At 53.4% G+C, this 27949-nt stretch overlaps 1 protein-coding gene across 4 annotated transcripts in view; it reads left to right on the top strand.

Annotated features, from left to right (window-relative positions):
- Nucleotides 1-23917, top strand: part of JCAD (junctional cadherin 5 associated) — a 74875-nt gene extending 50958 nt beyond the window's left edge. For all 4 annotated transcript variants that reach the window (XM_049706467.1, XM_004278654.3, XM_033403498.2 and 1 more), the window contains exons 3-4: nt 11046-14560; nt 19199-23917. In XM_049706467.1, the coding sequence (XP_049562424.1) occupies nt 11046-14560; nt 19199-19233 (3550 nt within the window). In that variant the 3' untranslated portion in view covers nt 19234-23917. The remainder of the gene's footprint in view (nt 1-11045; nt 14561-19198) is intronic.
- The last annotated feature ends 4032 nt before the right edge of the window (nt 23918-27949 follow it).

Genomic DNA, 27949 nt, shown 5'->3' on the forward strand with positions numbered 1-27949 from the left:
TGAGGCTGCCCGGTTAACTTGGGAGGTGTCGAGGTGCTTTTGGATTGAAGGTTGCCTTGTAGGGTAGAAAGAGAAAACGCATTCATGTTTGCAGAGATCCACGCCAGCGCCCCGTGCCTCAGAGACCCGCTGCCCCGCTTCCTGGCTTGAAGTGAAAAGACGTTTTCTTTCTTTAGTGGCCAGTAGAGAACTGGAAAGAGGAGGCAGGCGGAAAGGTAGGCTGGAGCGGATTACGTTTCCCTTTCGGGAGAAGCGTGCCTTGAGAGGAAATAAATAGGTGCTAACAGTTAAAGCTTAATTCTGAGTCGGGACGCATCAGTGGTGCGCAGCTAGATCCCAGCCTTTAGTCACGGGGCGAGGCAGCCGTGCTCCTGCACCTGGCCTGGTCCCCACTGTGACCCTGCCAGGCTGGCCTCCGGGTCTGGGGGGCCGCTGGGGCCCAGGATGCACTGTCCAACTCCAAGCCATCAGGGTGACTGGGGAGCATCACAGGGGCCCCTCATCCTGCAGTTCCTCGGTGGGGTGAGGTCTGCCCTAGAGAGTGCCCACACCACAGGCAGGTCCTCAGCACCCCTGGACCTCCTGAGGACGGGGGGCTCAGAGCAGTTTGGAAGAGGCCACAGGGGCCAAAAGGAGACTGGTTTGTTTTATTCTGGTGGAATGGTGGAGAGGTAGGCATGTTAGCAATGTTGTTATTTTACAGCCAAGAGCTTGAAGCTCAGAGAACGTCAGTGACTCTGCAAGGGCCACGCACTCGGTGCTGGCATGGAGGGAATCCCGGCTCGGGCCACAGCAGCACTGGGCCTGGCCACACTGTGCCTGGCGGGGCCCGTCCCCTGTGCTGGGCCATCCTCACGTCCTCCCCTGCATTCCCTGCCCGTGGGCGGGGGTAGCAACTCCCACGCGCAGCTGAGCCCCTTCCTGTCTGGGGAGCTGCGTAGGGACGGCATCTGTGCTCCCTGGTCAGAGCCGGGTAATGACGCCGCCCTGCGCACGCAGGCCGGGGCCACGTAGGTGGGGAGCAGTGTCGCCCGTCATCTGGGCGTGGCTGGAACATCAGGGCTCCCGGGTGAGAATGAAGAACGATAGGATTGATAACTCACATCACCTTAGAGTTTTTCGTGTATGAGCTGGTTATATGCAGCAAAATGTTAAAAAAAAAAAAAAAAAGGCGGGGAGGAACACAGAACAGATTTGGAGCCTTGACTAGGTTCCCAAATGCAGGACCCACGCTTCCTAAGTGGGCGGAGAGGCTGTGCTCTGAGCTGTTGCTGTTGTTGGATCGAGCGATACCGAGCTCCTGGGGTGGCAGGAGGGGTGCAGGACCGGCTGAACCTGCTGAGAAGCCCTTCGGCTCAAGTGGGGAGACCGTTTATCCAGAGCGACAGTTAGAGTCACTGCTTTCCAAAGCTGCGTCCCACGTGTTGCCGGGACTGACCTTCTCAGGGCTGGAGACTGGACGAGCGTGTAAAGCACAAACGCTGGCTGTGCGGCTCCCGTCACCTGCACTGTCGACCCCAGCTCTGAGGTCGCGGCCTTGGTGCCTTCGTTTATGCCAACCTTGGGGGACGGGTGGGGAGGGGACAGTCACAGGCTCAGCAGAACTCCCGGGGGCCGCCTGGCCCCTGGCGGGAAAGCTTCCATCCTTGTGGCTTCTCCGGGTGCAGGGAACCAGAGGCACCTGCGTGAAGGGGGAGGTGTGGGGATACCACGGGGGCTTGGCCCGCAGGACACGAAGACTGGCGGCCTCACCCGATGTGGGACGAGCAAGCTGGGCCCAGGACGGGCCGTTAGCCCGGGTCTCTCCAGGCTGTGGCCCGTCCCTGCGGGACCCTCTCCGCCCGAGGTGTCGCCTGTCACTGCGTCTCCCTGCACTGCAGCTCCTCCACTGACGTCACCAGCAGTTCCCACTTCCCACTAACTTGGGCTCCCCGGGACTTGAGTCCCACGTGGAGGCAGAGGTTTGGCTCCAGAGCCCCCGCCGACTTCCGCCCTCGGGTCTCAGTTTAAATTTCCAAGAGAAAGTATGTGTAGCTTGGGGCAGCCAGAGATGCTTTGGGCATGGTGAGCCTGCCGGCCCTGTTCTGGTCGGCGGTCAGCACGCGAGGGGCTGGCCAGGGCAGGGCGGCTGGACAGTGGTGGGTGTCCGGGCCTCACCCACTCTGGGCGGAAGGCTTCGGGTGAGGCCGCTCTCCAGGCTAGGGTGGGCGCGGGGCTGACCGTGCACCCCACTCATATTTTCTTTTCTCTTCCCAGACCTTTGAGTTAGGAACCCTAAAGCCCTGGCACGTCCCCCTTGAGTCATTCACTCCGCAGAGTGTTCACCTGGGTGCTAAACCACTCCTAGATGGTCTCAGGGACCGGACTGGGGTGTTGAAACTGGCTGTGTGAGTCACCCACGTGGTACAGAAGAAAACTCACAGGTCACGTCAGATGTCACTACAGTATTCCCATAGCAGGAAAACCGAGGATGTACATAGCAGGGAAACCCAGGATGTACATAGCAGGGAAACCCAGGATGTACATAGCAGGGAAACCGAGGATGTCTGTAAAACTGCAGACAGCGTTCTAGATGTCAGATGATTTAATGCTAGGTTTTTGTTGTGTCCTAATCTTGGCCGTATAACCAACAGCAGATACTAACTGTGTGCATCTTCTCTGTGGCCTCTCTGTCCTCCCCATGGCAACATGCAAAGGATGCTTCTGAAAGCTGGTATTTACATCTGTGCTCAAAGCTTATAACGAGTAGACTTTCAGTTCATCAGTTTGTACCAAGTTTAACTATTTCTGCACATACTGCCTTGTTGCAGGGTGTGCTTGCCAACACACACACACACACACACACACACACACACACACACACAAAGATTAAGGGGAAACAGAGGAAACGCGCACAGGAGAAAAGCTAGCTGTTATCTATATGTGGAGGAAACTGCATGCTTAAATGCAAGTAGCCATCATTGAATAATACTCAGCTACCATTAAACTTGTGAAACACTGTTATCAGGCATTCCCTGTTTCCTTACTGTGTTTCCTTTGAAATGCTATAATCAGAGGAAGCTGTAAAGTAACGTAACATAGCAGAGGTCTGAACCTGAAAGTTGTACCACAATAAGCTCTTTTCTGCTCAGCCCCAGAAATCCTGAGAATAGCTTGTAATTATGTCCTGTCGTCAGCGCAGTCGTAGCTAATTAGAGACTCAGCAGTCTGAGAGGATCTCTGATGTGGGGTGAGGGGCCTCGTCTGGGGAGCCTTCCAGTGGTGGCTCAGTGGACGTCGTTCTAGGTGGTGCTACTGGGTATGGTAAACAGTTCCTTTGCAGAGGCTTTTTAAGCTTCTCTCCCATCGTATCCTGCTTATAATGGTTCTCCAAAAAAGGAACGCCTCGAGTTTAACATCTGTTTCCATGTATCTCTTTCTCTGTACAGAATTACACTTCCACAAACATCATCTGTCTTGTAGCTGCTGCTTCGTCTCCTAAGTGTTAGGCCTTTTTAGTTTGACCACTTCACAGAGCAAAGTATGGGCTGTGTGAGCTGGAGCGCTCATCAGCGCACGTGAAGCTCCAGACCTCCGATTTCCCGTTGTCTTGTTGTAAACCCTTCTTCCGAGGCACTTTGTTTCTGTTCATCAGCAGTGTCAGCTTCCAGAAGCCCGGACGCTGGTCCTCTCCCTGCACGTGCTTCCATGTTGCTCTACCCTCACCATGTTTTCCCAAGAAGAATCAGGTTGGACCCTTTGAACATGAGACTTCAGGGAGAACAGTGGGGAGGAGGAGGAGGACATCAGCACAGCCAAGAGCTCCATTTGTCTTGGCAGCAACATTATCACCAAGAGGAGACTTGCTGGTGACGAGTTCCTTCTTTAGCTAGAGGACTGGGTTATTTAGTAGGTGAGGAAACACCCATATATATCCATAAGGATATGTCCTTATTATGAGAACACAGGGAACATTCTGGAATAATCTGCCTTACCTAGTGGATTCATGAGAAAGAAGATGGGCCCCAGCTTGCTCTTCCTGCTTTGTTTGAATAGACTAGATATTGGTTGGCTGGACATCGTTGTTACGGACCCTCCCTTAGAGCCTGGCCGGAGGGTCAGGGTCTTGTTATGTCAGTCAGTGCAGGCCCATTGATTACAGCTTAGGAGAGGACAGTACGGGTCTACAGTAACCCCACTCGAGGGCAGACACTCACTTGTCTCTTCCCTGCGTGCCCCTCACCCGCTCCGTGTACCATGTGAGGCGAAGACTTTCCAAATGGATCCCCCCTGCTGAGAATTGCTTTTAATGGGGGTCATGATGGTACTAGTAGCTAAAAACAGGGGGTTCGTATGTTAGACACTCTGCCAAACAGTTGAAATGTATTATCTCATTAATCCTCCCAACAAGCTTGAAAAGGAAGGCGTTCGGACCGTCCACTGGACAGGGGAGGAGTCAGGCCAGGGGAGGTGAGGCGTGTTGCCGAGGGTACGTGGTCAGAAGCCCTGCTGCAGGCGTCTGGACCCCCCGCCGTCCAGCGCCCCAGGAGACGCCCACACACTCCGGGCAGCGTCCCCACCCCGACCCCTGGTGGCGCCACTGAGGGGCGCCTCCGCAGCTCCATCGCCGGGAGCCGCCCTCCTTGGGGGTCCGCCGCTCCCCGGCAACCTGAACACAGGCCCTGTCTTCTCATCCCATTTCTCCCCACTTCAGCCCTTTCTTCCTGAAGCTGGGAAGTCCGTTAGAAGGGGCCAGGTCACCCAGAGGAAGTGCAGGGCAGCTGCCCAGCCACTGGGGGGAGGGTCCCACATCTGGGAGGGAGGGGACGGCGTCTGCCCCACGTGTATCCCCGAGAACTGCAGCTCCAGGCGCTGGTTTGTAAAAAGCAAGCAACGACCCTAAACGCCCCTCCCCGCAGCAGGGCCTCTTGGGCGGGGCCTCTGACTTAGGTCACTTGGATAAAAGGTCTTCACCAGACCTCGCAGAATCAAAAATCTCTTGAAGTCCTACCCCGAAGATGATGCAGAAAACTGCCGGCCGCCACGGAGCAAGTTGCGTCCGCTGCTGGTAACGTGGTCTGATAGCCAGCCCTGCCCAGGGACGCTGCCCATCCTGAGCTCATCTCTGTGGACCCTGGACCCGGGCTCAGGCGTTCAAACCCCCGGGTGGAGGACCAGACTCAGAGGGCCTTCCATCCCCTGCATCAGCAGAGGTGTTTCCCGGGTGGGTCTGCTTAGTTACCTGTCCGTGTGGATACCTAGAGTGCTTTGGACTGTCTTCCTGCCCCGCCCCTCCCGCATATGCTAAAGTTAGCATCATTCATCAGTCCTGTCATTTATCATGCTTCCTCTTCCAGACCCATTGTTAAGTGTGTGTATTTAAAAAAAAAAAAAAAAAAAAACCAAACAGTAACCTCCTGAAATAGTCTCCCTGGTCCTTTATTTCAGCTGATTCTGTAGTATTTATCATTTGCACTCACTCATCGCGACATTGTGGAAAGCAGGCGTAACAGTACATTCGCCGTCTGACCCGACAGTTGTGTGTCTCTTAGTTACCTCTGTGCCAGTGCAACTTGCAGTTCTTGTTCACCTTGAGCTGTTGGCTGAATAGTGATCTGTCCATTATGTTCCCAGAGCAGCTTTGTCTCTTCTGACTGATCTTAATTTGTGCTAACCTCTAAACCTTAGTCGTGATCTCTTCTTGACCTTAAAGCTCCCCTTTCCAAAATTAGCTTATCTGTTACCCTGAGTCAGAGGGTTAGTCACACAGTGTAGTACACTGAATATACCACGGCACGCTGGAAAGTGAAATTGCAGGCTTCCAGGCCCAGAGAGGATTGGGGAGGAAATTCTGTAGCACTAGATAGCTGACCGCGTCCCAGAAACGTGCCAGACACCCAGCACTGGGCTGCTGGCGCTGAGTCCCTCTAAAGAGATGCCCCAGTGCCCCTGCCAACCTAGAAGGAAAGCACTGCTCCTTCACGGGGTGGGAGGTCCTTTAAGGGATGTGTACTACCCTTATGCTCAGACTGTGCTCCTGGGTAAGACTGACCCTCACATCTGGAAGAGGGCGTGGCTTCTGAAGGAAGTGACACCAGGGTTTCAAGGTCATGGGGCGGCACCAGCATCTGCTAGGGTGGTGGCCCTGCCAACGGGAAGAAGTCACTGGACTGGGGACCACTTCGGTGGGGCCTCCCGACCTCCACAGAGAAGACGAGCCTTTGGGGGCTGCCCTTGGGGGACCAGATTCAGGATCTTGTGGGGAAGGGAGGCGGGCACCTCCCCCCGCCCGCGGGGTATCAGGCACAGAGCTAGGCTGCATTGAGCCCAGGTGATCACAGGTTGGTGCAGCTCTGAGGACCGTGGAGGGGATAATCCTGCAGTGGGTGCAACCATGGTTAAAAACCATGGCCCCTGCTGCCCTTCTAAGTAGGCTTTCCTTTTAGAAAGGATGGTGGGATTTCCTGTTGCGGTTGAAAATGTCATGTGAACAGACAGAAAGGTCTCCTCACTTTTTTCATCATCAGCCTTTATACCTTCAGCAAACAGATCTGCCTCTTTTCCTATAGACATGTTGTTTTTCACATGTTTATGTTTCAAAGATTTTCCAAACACCCCGATCAGTGGTTCTGTCATCATCGTGTCTCTTTTCTGATACTCAGGGAGCTGCTCGCAGGTGTGGCTTCTGTCTCCTCTCTGACCTGTTCTCCCAGGGATTCTGTACAAAGACCCTGCTTGTCTCACTGACCTTGTTGACACCGTTTATTTGGGCTCTCACACGCCACTTGGCTTTCTTTATCTTTTTCCCACCCCGTGTTAACGCGTTCAGCATGTTTTTTGTGAAACGTCCCATTGTTAACGTTTTGTAAATGTAAATTATTAGTCTCATTTTTTAAAAAGAAAAATTTGATCTCAGCTTATTTCCTCAAAGGTACCGGAAAACACATTCTTGGCTTTGAAGCCATGTGAAGTGGCACACATTTTAGCTGTTAATGGACGTCATACACTGAAGCCAGTAGATATCCAACTTGATAACTTGTCTGAAGGAGAAATTCACCAGAACTGTCACCGCGTGGGCCACGTGTGCCTGTGAGAGCCAGGCTCAGACTAGGTACAAACTAGATGTTTGTGAAATAATTGCTTCATATAAAAGTTTTCTCTGTCATGTGTACTCTTTAAAATAGATTATTTAAAGTTCTCCGGGTAGATCTGTGTTTTCTTGAAACTGGGGTTTTGCTGTATTGTGCAAATAGGAAAAAGTTTTGCCTAGAATGCCCAGCCGTTTTGATTAGTTGCAAATGGCAGCTTTGACAAAGTTAAGGTGATAACGGAACATTTCTGGCCCCCTTCCTGGCGTAGGTAACTACAGCCTGTTTATATCCTTGTCCTGTTTATGTCATTCTTGGTTTGTCTGTGATTATGCTTGTGGCCCGAACGTGGACAAATCGCACCTCAGGATTTCAGTCCCTCCAGACGTTTGCCGATAAGCACATTAAAAAAAAAAAAAAACCAGTGAGAGATTACTTGCACTTATCTAGTAAGGAAACACATCGGCTGTGATAGCCGGACACGGGAACAGTGCGGCAGGGCCAGCTCTGCTCCACGCTGCGGGTGGGACGAGCCTAAACGGGCCGGACCGATCTGAGGTCACATTGCACAACAGGGATAGCATGATCCCCTGATCTGCCGCTTCCTTTTCTACGGATTGATTCTAAATAACCTGGGACCTGCGTAGTGTTGGTGAATAGAGTTTCTCAGAAGTGTTTTAGAATGTAAGCTACGTGGATGTCTGATAGCAGCATGATGGTTAAATAAAGCACGTACACGTGATAGACTGCTATTCTCCCACTGAAACTGTGCTCGTGAGGGATTTGCCATTACGCTGGAAGAAGTGAAACATGGTGGCTAACTGGGCTTTATGGCCACATTTGTTGGGTTTGAATTCTTTTCCCACCACTTGCAAGCTGTGTGACTTGGGAGAGTTGTTCAACCTCTCTGTGCCTCAGTTTCCTCCTCTGTAAAATGGGACTGACAGCAGTTCCTACCTCGGAGGGGTGCTGGTGAAGCTTAAATGAGTTAGGAAAGCACTCAGTAAGGACCTAGCACACCGTCACCACCATGTAAGTGTTGGCTGTCGTTTGCGCTGCAGATGTTGGGGAATGTTGACGTAAAACCAGAAAGCAGATCAACACTAAGGCTGTTTGAAAATCCACATCCTCACACACACACAGACTAGAAGATATACATCAAAATGACCATCTCTGGGTATAAAGACTACGAGCGATTTTGGGGGTTTGTACTTTCCTATATTTTTCCACATTCTCAACAATGAGTGCGTATTACTTTTATAATTTAAAAAGCAATCAGGACTTGTAGAGTTGGAACCTTTCCTGCTTAGCCCGTGGTTAATCGAGGTAGCGGAACGCCCCAGGCTTCCTTCCGCCTCGTGGGTTTTCTGTGTTACAGTCCTGGTCTCTGCCGGTTTGTAGGCAGTAGCTTAATATTCCTGCACAGTTCAGCAGTGTTCAGATCCTTCCTTCAGCTGCAGTAGAGCAGCTCTAAACTCGGGCTGCCAGAGTCATTTGAGGAGGTTTTGAAATATCTGGGCCCGGGCTCCTGGCGGCACTGATGAGATCCCCTGTCTGGGGGTGGGCCCTGGGCGGTGGTATGGTTTAAAGGCTCACAGGGAAACCCTGCCGGGCGGTGGGCCACAGCCTGGAGCTGGCCGGCCGCAGGTGCCAGCATCCGTTACCTGGCAGAGGGCTCTTCTCCGGAGCAGAGCCCCTCAGTCTCAGAAGGTGGCCCGAGCGTGTTTCCACGTCCCCTGAAGACAAGATGCCCAGAGAGCTTGGTAACAATAGACACCGGACCCTAACCCGGAGCTACTGAATCTGAACTTTCAGGGGCAGGGACATTGATAATGTGTATATTTAATGAGCCCAGTGGGTGGTTGCTACCTTCGGGGAGGTGTGGGAACTCCGCTAGAGCCTCCGTCTCATCCAGACGCTGGGAAGAGCTGGGGGCCACGGAGAGACGCGGTGCCTGGCTGCCCGCCTGCCTCGGAGACTCTAACGGGCTGGAGCTGGGGTACTGCCTACGGGCATGGGGAGGCGGGGTCCCCCGACTGCCGTGCGCTCATGGTTGACGCCCGCCCTCAGTGATGGTGCTGGGCGGGGGTGCTGGGACCCACAGCACAGGCAGCACCCAGGGACCTGGCAGGAGTGCCTTTGATGGAGCCCCACCCAGGCCTGCTAAGTCAGCCTCTGGACTGGGACCCAGGGTCCTCACCTGAGCGGCCCCCTCGTGATTCCAGCCCACACTCGACGCGGGTTCCCAGACCCGCCCCCGGAGAGCAAGCAGCCGTCCCGCCTGAGCTGGGGATGGAGTCCAGGGCCCAGGGCCACACTCTGGAAGCCCGGTCCCCTCGGGCATTTCAGAGCCCTGAGCTTGGCCTCACCCACGTGCATGCGAAGTCCTGAAGTTCTTGAGCGCAGCCTGTCGCTAGGCGCGCAATGGCAGAACAGCTGGCTGCCTTCCAGCCCTTATTCGTGGGCCGTGGCTTCTTCCAAGTCGACGAGTGCTGGGGTTGGGAGTGTGTTTTTGTTTTATAGTCCATTGCTTTTTTTTTTTTTTTTAATTTTATTTATTTTTGGCTGCATTGGGCCTTCACTGCTGCATGCAGGCTTTCTCCAGTTGTGGTGAGCGGGGGCTACTCTTTGTTGCGGTGCATGGGCTTCTTACTGCGGTGGCTTCTCGTGTTGCAGAGCACGGGCTCTAGGCGCATAGGCTTCAGTAGTTGTGGCACACGGGCTCAGTAGTTGCGGCTCGCAGGCTCTAGAGTGCAGGCTCAGTAGTTGTGGTGCACCGGCTCAGTAGTTGTAGCATGCAGGCTCAGTAGTTGTGGCATGTGGGCTGTAGGGCACAGGCTCAGTAGTTGTGGTGCACCGGCTCAGTAGTTGTAGCACGCGGGCTCAGTAGTTGTGGTGCATGGGCTCTAGAGCCCAGGCTCAGTAGTTGTGGTGCACGGGCTCAGTAGTTGTAGCACGTGGGCTCAGTAGTTGTGGTGCATGGGCTCTAGAGCACAGGCTCAGTAGTTGTGGTGCACCGGCTCAGTAGTTTTAGTACACGGGCTCAGTAGTTGTGGCATGTGGGCTCTAGGGCACAGGCTCAGTAGTTGTGGGTGCGGGCTCTAGAGACCAGGCTCAGTAGTTGTGTTACATGGGCTCAGTAGTTGTGGCATGCGGGCTCAGTATTTGTGGCTCTTGGGCTCTAGAGCACAGGCTCAGTTGTTGTGGCGCACGGGCTCAGTAGTTGTGGCTCACAGGCTCTAGAGCGCAGGCTCAGTAGTTGTGGTGCACTGGCTCAGTTGTTGTAGCACACGGGCTCAGTAGTTGTGGCATGTGGGCTCTAGGGCACAGGCTTAGTAGTTGTGGTGCACGGGCTCAGTAGTTGTGGTGCATGGGCTCTAGAGCACAGGCTCAGTAGTTGTGGTGCACGGGCTCCATAGTTGTAGCACGCACACTCAGTAGTTGTGGCGCATGAGCTCTAGAGCACAGGCTCAGTAGTTGTGGTGCACAGGCTCAGTAGTTGTAGCACACGGGCTCAGTAGTTGTGGCGTGTGGGCTCTAGGGCACAGGCTCAGTAGTTGTGGTGCACGGGCTCAGCAGTTGTAGAACGTGGGCTCAGCAGTTGTGGCATGTGGGCTCTAGGGCACAGGCTCAGTAGTTGTGGTACATGGGCTCAGTAGTTGTGGCACGTGGGCTCAGCAGTTGTGGCATGTGGGCTCTAGAACACACGCTCAGTAGTTGTGGCACGGGCTCAGTAGTTGTGGCTCATGGGCTCTAGAGCACAGGCTCAGTAGTTGTGGCGCACAAGCTTAGTTGCTCCGCGGCATGTGCGATCTTCCCGGACCAGGACTCACACACGCGTCCCCCGCACTGGCAGGCGGACTCCTTACCCCTGCGCCGCCAGGGAAGGCCCAGGGTGTGGTTTTCAGCAGTCACAGCCCAGGCAGGCTCCCCGTGCACGTCCTCCCTGGCGTAACCGCGTGCCTCTCTGTCTCGCAGGCTCCGCCAGCAGCCCCCGGCCAGCCGCAGCCATACCTACCGGAGGAGGGAGCAAGAAGCCCGCGAGGAGCCGGCCCGGGCCCCCAGCCCGCCCGCGCAAGCCACCCAGGGGCCCCGGGAGGCTGGCGGAAGGAGCGAGGACGTGATGAGGAAGGCACTTTGCGAGGAAGGGCTGGGACTGGCGGGTCCCGCCAGATGGCAGAGCGTCCGCGTCGGAGGCCAGGCCCAGCCACGGAACCCAGGGGGGCAGATGCCGGCTGGCGTCGGGGAGAAGCTGTTCCAAGACCTGTACCCGTGTGTGCTCGGAGGCCACGGCTTGACCTCCGAGAAATCCCATTCGCTGCCGAGGGTTCTTTCCCCCGAGAGCCTGAGCTGCGTGGAGATTCCCATCCCTTTGAGCGACGGGCACTTTCCAGGTGTCCCTCAAGTGGCATTCCAGCCTTCATTCGGTACTCGCGATTCGGAAGCCACCAGGAACCCCGAGAAGGGCGGCTCCTCGGCCCCCTTACCCCGGCCTCGGTTTGGGAGACCCCTCAAGCCTCCATCTTACGGCTCCCACCAACACTGCAGGGCCGGCGCGGAAAACGGCAGCTACGCGGACAGCCGGCAGCCGGACTCGGCTGCCGCCCCCTCGGCCAAGGCGAACGACGCCGCCAGGCAGGAGCCGTGCGCGCCTGACCCCGGCCTGGAGCCCCCGGTGTACGTGCCTCCGCCCTCCTACCGGTCGCCGCTGCAGGCCGCCGCACCCGCCTGCCCGGGGGAGGCCCGAGGGCGGAGGCCCGAGGGCGGAGGCCGCCACGCGCAGCAGCACCCGGTGGAGAAGGCTGCAGCCGGCGGCCAGCCCCCTTCGAGCCCCCGGGGAGCCGGGGAGGAGCTGGGGCCCAGCCCGTGCTCTCCTGTCGGGGTCCTCCCGCAGCCCCGCCCCGCCACGGCTTGTGACGGCTCTGTCCTGTACATCCCCTTCGACGACCCACGGATACGACACATTAGACTCGCCCGACCCCACGGGTTCTGGGAAGACGTGAAGCTGGACGGCCCTGTCCCTGCCACGGAGCCGGCGCCTGGAAGCCTGCATCGGGAGGCTGTCGTTCGGGGCCCCTCGGGGAACGAGAGCTGGCTGTGGGACCGGCTCCCCGGGGGTGGAGAAGATGGTGGCTTTGCTGAGCACAGAGACGCTTGCGTCGTCACTCGGAGTCAGCGGCTGGACGTGCACGCAGAAAGCCTCGTCTCCTCCCCGAGCCCCCAGGGCGAGAGTACCTGTGAGATACAAACCCAGCTCAGAAAGTTCGAAGCTGGGCTGCAGACCAAGAAAAGTTCAAAGAAAAAAATGAGCGAGACGATATTTTGTTTGGTTTCCATCCCAGTTAAGTCAGAATCACATCTGCCAGCTACAGATACGAACAACAATGACTTAAAACAGAAAGTGGATGAAAGGCCTGGGCCCGAGAAGAGCGCGGCTCTGCAGGAGCAGAGTCTGCTGAGTTTGTCCTCCACCGACCTGGAGCTGCAGGCGCTCATGGGCGGCATGACCGGGAGGACGGAGCTCCAGAAATCAGACCCGGGGAGCCCCGGAGGAGACCAGCCAACAGACGACCCCAGGTTCCCACACCCTGTGAAACACCGAGCGCTCGCGTGTCCTGGCTTGTGGCCCGGGCAGCAGTACAGAGACCAGCAAACGCAGACCAGCTTCACCCAGGAATCCCAAAGCCCGCGGCCCCTCCCTGGGGAGATGTGGGGAGGGTCCCCCGACACCGCGCTGCCTCCAAGATGTTTGGACGCCTTCGAGGTTCAGATGCACGTGGCGTTGGCGTCCAGTGACCAGAACCAGAGGCCCGGGGCTCCTTCCCCGAAAGGCCAAGGGGGGCCCCTGAGCCCGTGCGGCGGCGGCACCATCTCAGGGTCTTCCTCGCCCAGGAGCCAGGCCCCCACACCAAGGGCTGGCCCGGGTGAGCCACGCGTGGACGGCCGTGTCCACGGAGGCAGCCCGGTGCCCAGGGCCGAAGTCGTCAAGGGGGCGACCACAGGCCCCTGCAACAGCAGACAGCCGTTTGGGCAGTTCCTCCTGAAGCCCGTCAGCCGCCGCCCCTGGGACCTGATCAGCCAGTTGGAAAGTTTCAACAAGGAGCTTCAGGAGGAGGAAGGGGGCCGGGACGGCGGCAGCGGCCGCGAGGACAGTGAGACAGAGCCGCCCTGGGGAGGCCGCAGCCAGCCCGTGTCCACACGCGCAGGCCTCCCGGAGGGCCGGGCACCCGAGGACCCGGGGCCCAGGCCGGGGAGCGTCAAGAGCAAGCCCGAGAGCTGGGCCGAGGAGGCGAGGCCTTGGGCCCCCGGGCCCCGGCAGGCAGACGGCAGCGGGCGCGCCGCAGGGCCGTCGCCCCCCGGGAGCCGGATGGCGGAGGGGCGGGACCGGGAGGTCGAGGCCGGGGCGCCCGAGCCGGCCGTCAGCCCGAGGCCTGTGAGACGAGCCGCGTCTTCCGGGCCGAGCGATGCCGCAGCAGGGCCGCCCGATGCAGCGGAACCGAGGGCGCCCCCGCCGAGTCGGGAGCCCAGTGCTGCGGAGCTGAGCGCAGCCAGCGCGCCCAAGGCGGGCGGTGGGGGGCGGGGGCCCACGGGGGCCCCCCTGTCCGTGGCTGGCAAAGCCCGAGGCCTGTCGGCGCCAGACTTGAGGTCTGTGGGGCTAACGCCGGGGCAGGAGCAGAGCGCCGGCCAGTTAGCGGGGTCTCCGGGGGAAGTCAGTGCACTAGAAATCCCCCCAAACGAGTCCCTGCAAGCCAGGGCCGCCAGGATCCTGGGCATTGAGGTGGCCGTGGAGTCCCTGCTGCCAGGCGCCCGGAGGACGGGGCGGAGTCAAGACCCCGAGCCTGAGGGAGGCGCCCGCGGGCTTGAGGCCCGCAGGCGGGACGCAGCGGCCGGCCCAGCCCGGCGGTGTGACCCCGCCGCGTCCGCCGACGCCTTCTACAGCAGGAGGAGGTGTGGCTGGACCCAAAGCCCTCTGTTTGTGGGAGAAGTGGGCAGCGCCCGGCAGGCTCCCCAGCCCTCCGAGCCCGCCGGCGTGGACGGGGCCGTCCCCAGCAAGGCCCCCGAGCCTCAGCCCAGCCCCCAGGAGTGCCGGCCCTTCCATCCCAAGGACGTGGGGACAAAGCCACCCTTCAGGTCCACCTTGTTCCATTTTATAGAAAGGACCCCAAATTTGACAGCCTCCGAAAAGAGGCTCCGAAGCACGTCCAAAGTGATTGAAAGTTTACAGGAGAAACTGGCGTCCCCCCCGCGGAGGGCAGACCCCGACCGCCTGATGAGGATGAAGGAGGTGAGCTCTGTGTCTCGGTTGAGGCTCCTGACCTCGCGGGGCGCGGACTCTGCGGAGGAGGCCGAGGACCTGAAGGCCGAGAGGGGTCCCGGGGCTCTGAGCGCCAGGCACAAGCTCTCTGACCCCAAGGGTGCCCCCCCGCTGGAAGAAGACGGGCATCCGACAGCACAAAGGGAGGAGAACGGCGCTCAGGACTTCTGGTGCCCAGGTGAGGATCGGGGCAGGCGGGCGGGCGCGTTGTGTTCAGTCGACGTCCCGAGAGCATCGGAACACAAGGTTGGTGGATGCTGAAACCTGCAGGTGCAGAAAAGGTGCAGTTGACCCTGTGAATTATGGGCCAAAAGAGTCTTCATTTTACCAAGAATCATCCAGAAGCTTTCCTTAAAAAGCAAGATCTTATAGTGTATTTTAAATGAGCCAGTCTTGATAGAAATTATCTATGTAAGCAACTAGGTAGAATTCCAGACATAAACAACCATGGGGGCCCCCAACTGAGAAGAGGTACATCAGTAAAGTATTCCAGCTTTAGTGCAGGAACCTTGATCAGTCTCGTAGGAGACCATGGACTCTGTATTCTCTTCCCAGATAATAGCCATTCACCCAGATAACCCTCGTTGCTCTATTAACCTAATGGGAAAAGACGTACCAGTCGATTCGATAAACTCCATGCCCCGTGATTCTTGCAGAATCCTTTGTCCCCATTTTTATCTGTCTTCACCACCACACCATTCCTGAGACTTGAGAGGTCTAGACAGAATTAGCAGTTTGCTTTTCTCAGTACCCACCTACCCCTGGAAGTTCACCCGCCAGCCCTCTTTCTTCCAGCCCCTGCACTCTGATGGCTAAGACCCAGGGGAGCTGGCTCTGGCCGCAGCATCCTGCAGGCCCATGAGCCCTGCATCCTCTCACCTTCACGTGTCTCCTGAGCCTTCTTCAGCATGTAGAACCACAAGGCAGGTTCCCACGACAGTGGCAGCGATGCCCCCAAACCCCTGTTCCTCCTCGGCTCTGACACGAACAGGCGACAGAGCCCTTGGCATCTCTGTTTCAGGCGCCGCGGATTATCGATTATATACCCTAGCCATGATTAGAGGAAATTCAAAGTCCACATCATAAACTACCGACTAGAAGGGACCCTTCTGCTGGAAGGGTGAAGTGCGCCCCTTACTCAGTGTTCCGGCGCTGTCCCCGGACCCCAACCCCAGCCCAGCCTCGTCAGCCAGGCCCTCCCATCTGACTAGCTGCGCCGACCTGGTGATCCCCAACCCTCGCTGCTCTGTTTCCTGTTTTGAAATCCAAGGGTTTAAAAGCAGACGGAGAAGATCACTGGTTTCAGCTGGAAGAGTCCCGAAATTTTGGTTAAACAAAAAAATCTCCTTGGCACTTTTTCAGTTTTCCCACAAATGCAGAGTGGTTCTTATGAGCCAACATTGCTCCCACTCTCACTCAGCATCCATGATCGAAAGAACTCATTTGTCAGGGCCCTCTTGGGTCATCTGAGTTGACAAAGTTGGTCTTTGCTGCGGAAGAGAATACCTGGAATGCGGAGCCTTTGCCATTACGGTGGAAAGTACTCCGTGGCCCATTTTGTGAGCCATTGGGATTTGTCAGGCTGTGGCATGAGACCCTCTGCCCCCACCAAAAACAGGCCCCTTGGCTTTTAAGTGCTGGTTATAAGGACATCATCACAGGCTTTTAAAGGGCGTTTCTTTATCTATCAAATCATGATGATTTTGTCAGTACTCCTGAGAATTATAAGGATTTTGAAGTAAGACACATCCTGTTATGAGGAAAACACCGGTTTGTAGAGATCGCTATGCCTCTGTCCGTGGCCACGTATTTCGGGGAATATGTTGTAACAAAAAATTTCTAGTTCAATTCAGCACTCCCTCAGTTTGCAGCCTGACCTTTTGACACGTGAATGGGGCCAGATGGGTGTCTGAAATCACCTAGGTAATGCTGATTTTCATTTTAGCCAGCCATTCAAACTCCACCCCACCCCCATGACTTTATTATGATATTTTTTAACCATAGTTTCCAACAGTTCGAGATTTTGATTACTTTCTTGTCTCTCCATCTGGTGCATTTGTTATTGATACACAGTAAGATGACCAGAAATCTAAAGGCAGAGCGCTCCTCGTGGTCATAGCTACCTCGAGCTTCCTGAAGTGACCGCATAGCACGACCCACAGGCACGATTTCAGACACGTGCAGTGGCTCAGGTGACCCCGTCAGCCTTCCAGGTGATGGTCACCTGGCCTCGGGATCCAAAGCCAGTCCTTCTGAGAGGTCTTTGATTGACATAGTAAAGCTTGTTGCTCACAAGCTTTTGGACTCTTTCCTTTTGATGAATTTTATCATTTTAGGCACGAGAGTCATCATCTCCATCCCCGCCCCACCCCTGCCTCTGCCACCCCAGCGTGCCGGACCCCCTTCACTGCCCCTGAACTCACAGGGCCGCTTAAGTTCAGATTTTGTTCTGGAATTTTCCAACAAGATTATACCGTGTACATCTGTAACCACACACGCACGCACACACACACACACACCCTTCTAGAACCTTATTATCTGTGTTGTGCACCCATTGTATCAAAGACTTGCCTTCAGCTTAAAGATGGTCATTTCAGTGAACATTTTTTAGTGGTTTTTTGCGCTCTAGCTAAGAAGTTAGCAGCTCAATACTAATTCAGGTCCTAGACGTCATCTCTGCCGAACGGATTCTGTTCCAGGTGAGAAGTGTAATCCTGGCACATCAGCGTCCGAACCTGCTGGTCCCATCAGCCTCTGCTGGCTGCTCTCCTAATAGACGTTCAGGAGAAGAGTTGGGGGGAGCCTGTCTGCTTGGGCCCGCGGCGGGGAACCTGGGGCAGTTTAATGATGCCAGATAATGCCGTTAGAAGGCTGGGCGTCAGCACGTCCTCAAGGGCAGTAGCTTTTGAGGGTGTTCATACTCGAAATACCTACGAGGGCGGGCCTTAGTGATTTGTCTTCACCTGAAATGGTGCCCATGGGAACCAGGATTCCAAATACCGAGGGTGATGACTTGTCTGTTCTCTGGACCTCTGCCGGCCGGTGTGGTAGCCCCTGGTCACACACGGCTCCTGGGCACTTGCAGTGTGGCCTGTCCACATTGAGGTGCGCTGCAAGTGTAAAACACACGCCAGAGTTCACAGACATTCACCCCCAAAATCTAGAACTTCTCAATAATTTAATCTTGATCACCTATTGAAATGATAACCTTTCGGATTTATCTGGTGAAATAAAATACATCATGGCAATTAATTTCACCTATTTCCTTTTGTTTGCTTTAACACGGCTACTGGAAACTTTAAAATAACACGCTGTGGCTCACGTTATATTTTTACCGGACCTCGACCCCCCCATGATCTGAAGAGGGAGCCCCTTATTCTACAGAATTCTCTCCGTGGCCCCCTGTCTCTGGGCCCTCAGCTTCCGCAGTGGAGGTCAGAGAGCAGGCACGTTCCGTGGAGGCATCTCCGTGCACCTGCCCTCGGGTGGGCTGCTCCGGGCCCGGGGTCTGTGTCACTGGAGGCTTAATAGACACACAGCCTCTCCAGGCCTCTCTGCTGTCGGCAGTGAGCCCGCCCGCCTCACTCTCAGCGGCGAAAAGGGTGTCTTTGCTCACGGGGCGTCCCTCCGGATCCACCTAAGATGAGGCCGATTGAGCGCCGAGATGTAGGCTTAGCTGCTACCCATGCTGCCACGGTGGGTGTGAAGTGTGGACCCTCGGAAGGCGGCTGGCTCGCGGGAACTCGGCTTCCAGCCAGAGGGGCACTCGGTGCGGCAGATGTTTACAGAGGGGCAGACTCCTTGCCACGAGAAGAGCCTGTCCTGTCTGGCTTGTGGTGTGCGGCTCGAGCGCGACAGACGCTGCCTTAGTTGTCGCGGTTGCGGTGTCTTGTCGTAAACACATCATGGGGCATCGAGAAGGCGTCCGGAGGAGGCGGGCCTCCGTGCGGCCTCCGGGATGCACGTGGTCCAGAGGCTTTGGGAAGAGCTGGCTCTGCAACAGCTGTAGTAACTGCTGACTTGTACCACCCTTCCAGGTTTCCTACGTGTTTTCTCTTGAGAACTTAAGAACCGTTTGAGCTGCCGTGGCAGGAAATTCTGACCATGGGAGCCACACGCGTAAGCCTCAGGTTTGCCTGGGCCCCAGAGATCTGTGGCCCCCGAGGGCCTAGCCACAGCCCTAATGACGGTCTAGGACTGTTGTTCTTTCGTGTGGTGTCCCGTTTCGGAAACCCAGGCCACCTGGGCCCAGTGTGTGTGCCTGAAGAACGGATCAGCGTGGCAGCCCAGACTCCCAGGGCCCGCTGCCGGCTGTCGGGTCAGGGACAGGAGCCCTGTCATTGCCAGCCCAGCTCTCAGGGTCTCGGGGTCCTCAGGCCCTTCTGGGACATCACTGATCTCAAGGACGCACATTCTGCAGCAAGGTTTCCTTAGAGTTGTAATTTACGCGCACACAATATCCTCTTTACCGTCAGCTAAGAGCGTCACTGCTGCTTTACAAGAGTTGCATTTAAAGTTAATTATGTTCCACTGTGAACAACAGGAAGGGACCATCAAAATACTAAGCAACTCCCATTTTTCCATCTGTGATTAGGCAGTGGTCATACACGTCCCTTTAAAACAGCCTTTAGACTGTTTAGATAGCTTTTCACTCCGTAGTAAAAAATACCAATAAGATGGGTGAGATGTCTGAAAATGAACGTTTCTACACGTGTGGACTTGGTTCCCTAAACATATTTATTTCTGGTCTGAGGCTTAAACAGACAACAGACCAGCTGAATATACCGCTACTTGTCTTTCGTTTTCTTTTTTGCAGATTCGTACGACCCTAGCAGAGTGGAGAGGGTGTGATGACGCGCCAGTGGAGTGCGGGGCTGTCATCTGCTAACAGAGTGATCTCCGAGGTGGCCTCAGCCCCGCCGCCTGGGAGGAAGCTGGGACCCTCGCTGTGACATCCTGTCCCCACGGCCGCCAGGAAACTCATCAGCCGTAGAGAGTCACTCTGTGGAAGTAAAGCAGTAGTCGGTTGAAACCATCTGTTTTTATGGCACGAAGAGTTAATACCTGTATTTAGAAAAGAGTCACAAAGACCCTCCTTAATGATGGATTTAGCCAAGCTGGTAAAGAATTTGGTGTTTATCTGGCTGTATGTGAAAACTCAAATGTGGATGATATAATGAATGATTTTTTAAAAGGACCGTGAATGTCGTAAGTCCCCCTTCGCTTCCCCGTGGCCTGCGGTCCACGCTCGTGTCACAGAGTCTGGGATGCAGGCCACTGCTAGTGTGTCAGCACTTTCAGTTCTGGGGAAATGTGAACGCATATGTATGATCCATTTCTCATCAGTCTGGCCTTCTGCTGAAGTCACTTTACGTATAAGTAACTTGCCATCAGAGAATAAAGCTGTAGCTTTTAAGTTCCCGAAAGATTCAAACTTGTACCATAATGAACTAAGAGTGTTATTTATCTGGCAATGAGATGCTTTGATCGTTTGCAAACATGATGTTGTCTGCTTTGCACTCAGTATTATCTATTTTTATTTCCTGTATGGATGTTTAGAAATTCTTTATATGAAAAATAATTGCTGGTTTAAAATAGACCATTTTAACAAAGTAACTATATTTCTTTTTACAAAAACGCTATTTTTCTATGATGTAAACAATTGTTAGGTGGCAGATTTTTAAGGAAATTTATTGTATTTAAGACTCTGTATCCCTTTGTGTGAGAGGAACCCAAAGAGGGTTCACATTTGCTTTAAAGCATATAGCCCTTACCCATTCACAACTCTGCTACTTTTAGTTTATCTTAGAAAGAGATGTCAATATAGGCATTTTTCAGGGTTAATAAAATTAACTTTTCACAAAGATTTTTTTACAAAGAGAGCTGTACGGTTATATTTGAAAATAACCCTCTTAAAACCAGCCGACATCCTTACGACAAATTTTTGCTGCCACAGCCACTAGAATTACCAAAAAACTTAGTTTCAGCTTTGTACGTCCGTGGGGATCTGCCCTGAGACCACCCCTCCCCTCCTCCCACCCCGCCCCTTTAAAGAAATATGTATTTTTACTGAGAATCATCCTTAATCAGTGTCTGCATAGTTTTCAAAAGTGCTAGAGACGTTGTATGTATGCCATTACAAAAGTATTACGAGGCCTATGTATTCTACTGTTTACTATTGCATTAACCTGCGCAAAGTTTATGCATTTTTTATGCGTTTGTCCCTTCTTTCTAAGTCGGGCGTTCTTGGGAGCTAACATTTCCTGAATGGTTTCTTGCCTCCTCCCTCCCTCCTTTTCCTCTCCTTTTTTTTTTTTTCTTTTTCTTTCTTCTTTCCTTCTCTCTCTCTCTCTTTTTAAACCACCTTATCTATTTTTAGGCATTTCAAATTCCTAAAATGTGAACTATTGGGTGGTCTGCAGTTTGGCCCTAAAACAACTCTGGGCTTTCATGGCCTGTTTTTATCTGTACCTTATGATTTTATTTCATCAGAACTTCATGTATTTGGATGGTAATAAACAACACAGAATCCAAGCAGTTCTGAAAAGTCTTTTCAAACACATTTCCCCGCAGCCTTGGTTCTTACCTGTTACTCCTAGTTACTCCTTTCCAGATTTTGGTTCCTGTGAAATTAGAGGATTCTCTGCTTCTCACAACACACGGGGACGATGGGCCAGGCCTCTGCCAGGAATGGCTGGAACTGTTTTTCCCAGGAAAGATGTCGTGGGGAAGAGGCCGCTTTACTGTGCTGTAGTTGGTGAACCACGGGGGTCATCTGGTAGCACTCAGTGAGGGCGGCTCCTGGGGGCCCTCGTGGGTGTGCATTCCTGTTAAGTGCAGATGAAGGAGGGCATGTGTGTATATACGTATGCATATAGACACATACGTGTATCATCCACGTACATACATCTTAACGGTTCCGACTTCCCCTTACATTTTGTTGGTCCCATCTAACACTTCTTTTAACCCAGAGACTCCAATTACAGCTTATTCCTCGAGAGAAAGAGAAGGACCATAAAGGGAAGAAATTACCGAACCTTATGTATATCGCAAACCAACCAAACTGCGACCCTCTTCCTTTCTTCTAAATTGTTGTATCACAGCACTCTAAAAGCGTTCTGAAAATGTGGCGGAAATTATCAATATTTATACTTCTCACCTTAATTCCTGGATTCCAGCCTGTACATAAGTCTTGCAGGGGTGGGGAGGTGTGGGGATGGTAACTTTGAAAATGTGGCTTTTAAACTTGCGTATTCTGAGGTAAATAATACAGTCTCTAATCAAAAAGAGCTTTTCCAGGGCTTTTGGAGTTCAGCTGATTATGCTTTTATTATTTCTGTTTCTTATACACACACAACCCTCCGTTATCATTTGTGGCTGGAAAAGAAGTTTTCATATTTTGTGTTTGTCTTTCTTTTTCTCATTCGGATGACTTACTATTAGTGTTTAATAATTGGTGGCTTATAAAATTAAAAGTTCTCATTTTGGCTATTTGGACTAAAAGAATTATATGAGGAATCACATTTGAAATGTATTTGTATTTCTCGATTTGCAAAAGAAGGGGACTATGTTAATATAGCTGTAATTACCTTTCTTTGAAGAAAATTTCTGAATGATTGAAAACCAAATATCTTTAGTATTGTTTTGAACCTTCCGTTTCTGCAGACCACAGGAAACACCTAAGGATGCACAGCCCCTGATGGCATCTTCAGAATCCTTTTCCACGTTGTACGTGAACTCTTTGGGTTCCTTTTTTAAAACTCCCTTAAAAATGTATGTGCTCTCTGAGATCCTGGCTTCCTTCTGAGAGTTGTAGGTTGAGGTTTGATTCATGTGGAAATTCTCAGTAGATCTTTCTTTTTCCACGTGACTGTTGGTGAAGGGCTGTCTGTCGTTAATGGAAGTCCGAGTGTTTGAACTCAAATGACTCTGAAACTAGACACCGACCGCTTTTTCCAGCAGTGAAATGACCTGCTCTGATAGCACCTTGGTTTAGGCCTTCTGGGGAAAAGTGATGAACCTGATCCTCTGTTGACACGACTCCTTCCCAGCTCTGAGCAGAAAGGGCTGATGGAAGATAAGATCAACCCACCATCTCATCCGTGACCCTCCAAGATCTTGTTTGTGTGGTTTGGCTATTCTTTTGTTTAAAATGACTAAATTATACACAATTCAATGTCAGGTGAACATCTCCTAGTAACTGACCAGCACAGCAGAATCCCTCTCTGAAGATCTGGGCTTAGAGACTTGTACGCAGTTACTTTACTGCTGGGACTGTCGTTGTTCGCCCAGGTCCGTGTGCGCGCAGGAGACGGTGCCCCAGGGATGGAGTGAAGGGTGGGAGTGTGTTTCTTAAGCTGAAGCTATTGCAGGCCTGGGGGGTTTTTGCATTTTCTTCTTATTTTGTTTTGAACTGCAGATTCTGTACATCTGTGTGTGGGAGGAGACTTGCTTCTCAGGACAGGATTTAAGAGACAGATTCCAAGTGACCTTTAAGAGTCTGCCTGGTGGGAGGTCCTTTGCCAGGAACGTGGGTTGGTCCACTTGGGGACCCGCCGAGCCAAGACGGGGGAGATGATAAAACAACACGAAAGATAGAATGGTCCCCCAGCCTGCATGTTTTATTTTAAAAAGAAAAAAGGGGTGTGGGGAGTGGTGAAGACTCTAATTCAGCCTCTGGAAAAGGTGGACGGGGCCCAGCTCACAGCTCCCCGGGAGAGCCTCGGGTCCGCGGGCGGCGAGGGAAGGGGCCGAGCGCCTGCAGAGCCCCGCCCGTGGCTGCTGAGGGCCCCATCACGGTGGTGTTCACTGCACAGGGCAGGGAGGTCCTTGTTCTGTGGTCTCTAATCAGCGACTGGACTTGAACCTCCGGCAAGTCCAGGTCGTCGAGCGATTCGTCCCAGGGCCTTGACTGGGGGGTGAAGGGAGCCCTCCGCTCGAGATGAGCCCGCTCCAGGGGGCAGCCAGGCCGCTGGGCGGCCCACACCCCGTCTCCGGCCCCTCACCCCACGCACAGCAGGGCCAGTGTCGGGGGGACCGAGGGAGACAGAAGGCCAGTCCAAGTCCAGGTGCGTTCGGCAGGGAAGCCAGAGCAGCCGGGGGAGATGCGTCGCCTGCGCGCGATGCAAGTCAGCCCGGCGCCCGGCCTGCGCGAAGCTACGCCGAAGCTCTCAAGTCACAAAGCGGGACAGACAAACGCAGGGGATTTGGTGAAGGCGGCGCCCCGTAATCCCATCATTTCTTTGGGCACCGGTATAACGTATTAACACAGTAAGGCGGGGAGAGAGGGCCCCAGGAAAAGACGCAGCAGGTCACGGCCGATTCCCAGCCGCGGTCGTGGCCCCCATCAGGCTGCCCCCGAGACCCTGACTGGGGAGCGGTGAAGCGGGGGAGACGAGTGGCCCCAGCAGAGCTCAGCTGACTGCCTTCAAGGGGCTCTTCTTGTGTTTCTCCGCACGATGTAAATACTGGCTATTTCGGGATGGTTGACCCGCTAGGTGACACGTATTCCAAATAAAGACTTCGCTTGAAAATACCTACGTCTGTTGTCTTTGGCCTTGTGGGTGAGAGCTGCCCCTTAAGCCTTAAAGGCTGGCCCCTGGAGGGTAGCAGGCTGCAGGGGGGGGCAGCTCAGATGGGGCCGGAGATGCAGGAACATGGGGCCCAGGGAGTTGGGGCACCTCTGGTCCCCACCGAGCGCCTCCTGGGTGTTCCAGCGCCTCTGCATCTTCCACAAGGTGGGGAGAGGCCTGGAGTCGATCTGGGGACTGAGTTTGTATTTCGACTCTACCACTAACCGTGTGGCCTTGCACACGCCCCTTCCCTGACTTCTGTTTCCCCGTCTGCCTCTGTTACCCCTTGAACATAATAATCAAGTGTATGAAAAAGCCCCTGCCTGACCCGTGATGGGTGTTCGGTGCACAGAAATGCACGAAGACCTGCAACCCGTGGGAAGCGGGCAGAAGGTTTTCAAATCCAGGCCCTGGTCCTGCAGGGATTCACTGCCTTGTTTTCAGTAGCGCGGGTCTGGGGGTAGATGCAAATTCGGTACCCCACCGGGCTCTCGGTGTGTTTCCAGCAGCCCAGCAAACTGCTAAGCTGCTGTTTCTGAGTTGTAAGAAAATGTGGTTCTTTTTTCCTCTTTCCCATTAGCTTTGCAGACCGTTGTCCTCATTCTTTCCTGGCTCCACGTGTGTGGGCCTCAAAGCTCAGGCGCTCCAGTGCCCTCTCGGTAGCCTGAAACTTCAGATCATGTTAAGATGCGGGTTTTAAAATAAGAGCTACTCCCAGCCAGCTGGTAGTTCAAGGCACACATTAGAACATAACTGAAAAAGGAGTCCCTTGGCCAAATTAATGCTATGGGAGGAAACACGCAAGCCAGGAATCGGGGGCCCAGTCCTGGGCCAGGCTCCGCATAAACCCTCTGTGACTGAGGCCACCTCCTCTACCCACTTGGAAACACTTCACAAGTGGAGAGAAGGGATTGAACTAAATTAGCCGGTTCCTTCCAACTCTAAGATGATATAACTATGTTTTGGCAAAATTGGGAGTCCGTAGGGTCTTTTGCCCTGTCAGAACAGTCCAGGAGTAAAATAATTTGAAAATTACGGCTGTGCACGACAGAGGACCGGGTCACTGCTGGGGTAGGGAGCCCGGCCACGACTTATCCTTTCACCGGGGTGGTCCACTTCCCTCTTCCAATAACTTATCATGCTTCTCTCTCCGCTGCCATAGTTACGGGCCAGCCAAGAGACTGACAGCATTGAATTCTCCCAAATATTTTTCTTAGGTTAGAGCAGGGCACCGGGATGTTTATGAGCCTGGCAGTCAGTCCCAGGCGTTAATCTGCAGTGTCTGAGTAGCTTCTTTTCTCACGATTTCAATGCACGCAGGTTGGGAGAAGTTGTGTCTCACCAGCTAAGTCAGCCTTTCCGCTTCTGCCCCGAGCATAAATCTCCCCCCAGATGCTCAGCTTGTATTTCACAGGCTGGAAATGCTGTCGGTCACCCCATCGCTCGGCATTTGGGGGACAACAGCTCCGTGGAAAACTGAGCGTTATTCCTCCCGGGCCCAGTAGGTGTTTCGTCTGGATTCAGTGGGAGAGCCCAGCTCTTCTTTGACGTAGAGGAGGTTTGTACCAGATCACGCAGAGGCTCTATTTGCTGTTCCTTCTCGTGGTTCCTCCTTCTGTCCTGTGCTTCCTGCTGCATTAACTGTGGTTGTTTTTACCTCGCCTCACCCCACTGGAGTTTCAAAGGCTATCACAGCAGGGTCAGCTCGTGTAGAAACAAACCCAAGTGCATTTACCTGGAGTTTCTTCTGAGTATTTAAAATTAAATGCTCAACATGGGATGGAAGAAAACAAGGAAACCAACATCACTGGGTCCCTACTGTGCGCCAGGTAGGTTATAGCATTAATTTAATGTACAATGCTTTGCAAAAGACAAACAGGTACAGAGAAGACAAATAATTGCTTACAGATGCAGCTCGCAGCAGGGGAGGGGTTTAAACCTACGTCTTTACCCCAAAGTGCATGCTGTTCATCTTAGCTTGCTTCATCCCAGGAGGATGAGGGAATGATCCTCCAGTGAGTCAGGAAATTCAAAGGTAACATCTTACCACACTAAATGCATCTGTTAGAATCAGGCTCAGCTGCTTATGTCAGAAAATTGGAAACAACGTAGCTTAAATGAGATAAAAGCTTATGTCTCTCACACTTCCACGGAGTTCAGAGGCAGACAGTCCAGGGCTAGCGTCTCAGCTCCATGGCAAATGGGGAGCCAGGCTCCTTACGTCTTTCTGTTCCAGCATCCTCACGTGGTGGCTTCCATCCTTGAGGTAAACTCATGGTCCAAGACAGCTGCCAGAGTGCCAGCCATCTCAGACACTTTCCAGGTAGCTGACAGGAGGAAGACTTCTCCTCCCAGGTAGGTTAGCCTCCTTTAAAGAGACTTCCAGGACGTCCTACACTCTTCTACTTTTATTCCATTTGCTGGAACTTAGTCACTAGCTGGTCAAACTAGCTGCAAGGGAGGCTGGGAAATGTAATCCTTTAAGTTGGACACCATTATGAATCTGAATATAATCAGGGTTCTGTTACAAGTGAAAGCAAAAGGGGAACTTATGATGGCTATTGGGGAAAGAATAAGAAATGTAAGATGGGTCCTGGGAGGATTCATTTTGAGAGTTTTGTAATTTTACCATAGGGTCTGCCTTTTTTGTATACAAGCTGTCAGGAGAGTTGCTTTGCTTTGGGAAGCCCTACAGGGATGAACTTGGACAGAACTCTGTGTTTGAGTCACACCAATATTGTGCCACACAGGTTATACCAATATTTTAAAATGACTCTCTTTATTGTAAGTGTCTGTTACTCTCAGAGGGTCCCCTGTCAAAGTTATAATCATGCCCATATCATATCTGGTTCAGATACAATCCACATACATAAGATTGTACTATGAAGGATAACAAGCTAAAGTTCGCAGAATTTATTTCATTTACAATAGATCATCTTTATTAAGTTTGGGTACCTCCGATGGATGGTGTCTGTGAAGGGGTTCATTTTTTTCTTTATCCAGAGACGTTTCAAGTCACAGAATCATTGCCTAGATCCTGCCATCACATGCAATAGAGAGAAAACATCTTATGAAAATAACAGGTGGTTGTCTGGGGCAGGTTTCTTCAATATGCCTTGCTCATGGCTTATCGAAGAATCTCCGCTGGGCCACCTGCTTCGAGTGAGCTCTGGGATCAGAACCACGATTCCCGTGGAGCGGCCATCTCCACAGGCAACCCCACAATGACAACAGCGAGCGCCTGCCTGGGCGGAGACTCCCAGTCCTAGGAAACTGGGCCGCTCCTCAGCCTCTGCGAGCTGGTTACACAGTTTTGTCTGTTCTTGAGTGATATTTATGAAAAGTGGCATTTGGCCATTTTTCTGAGGCTGCACATGAATCCTCCGGTTTGAAGCTGGTGGGTCTCAGTACATCATTGACTAGGGAGCCAGCCCAGCACGGGCCTCCCCACAGCTCTGTGTGTTCCACCCACCAATTAGTTCAAAGGCGCATTGGGGTCCACAGGGTGTGATGTTTGGATGACCGCCATTGCCATGAAAATACACCCCAGCAGCCCCTCATTCTGGAAAAATGAATGGCATTCTTACCCCAGTCAATCCAAAGACCTGTAGCTTGAAATCGGGTCGTCTCAGCTGACCCACGGTAGTGTGAGTGAGAAACCAGTGCTTACTGTGCACGTTCTTGAAATGTTCTCGGCTTCTTGTTAACAGCATGACAGTGACAAAGCTGCTGACTGGGACACGGGCAAATTCCATCGTTCATTATATGCTGTTGCATTTACAGGGAGAATCGTGCGCTCTCAAGGCATCCAGGAATTTTTATAACTTGCAAATGCCTGAGGTCAGGACCTTCAGGGATACGAAGAATCACCCGGAGAGGGGGTGTGCTCAAGAGATTGGCTCTCTGCCCTTTGACCCTATGCCTGCCTGGCAACCATCAGTGCTAGATTGACCTGGGCTGGTTGCCTTGGGATATCTCACCTCTCACCCGCCCCG

This window comes from Orcinus orca, chromosome 2 (genome assembly GCF_937001465.1).
Source record: "Orcinus orca chromosome 2, mOrcOrc1.1, whole genome shotgun sequence".
NCBI lineage: Eukaryota > Metazoa > Chordata > Mammalia > Artiodactyla > Delphinidae > Orcinus > Orcinus orca.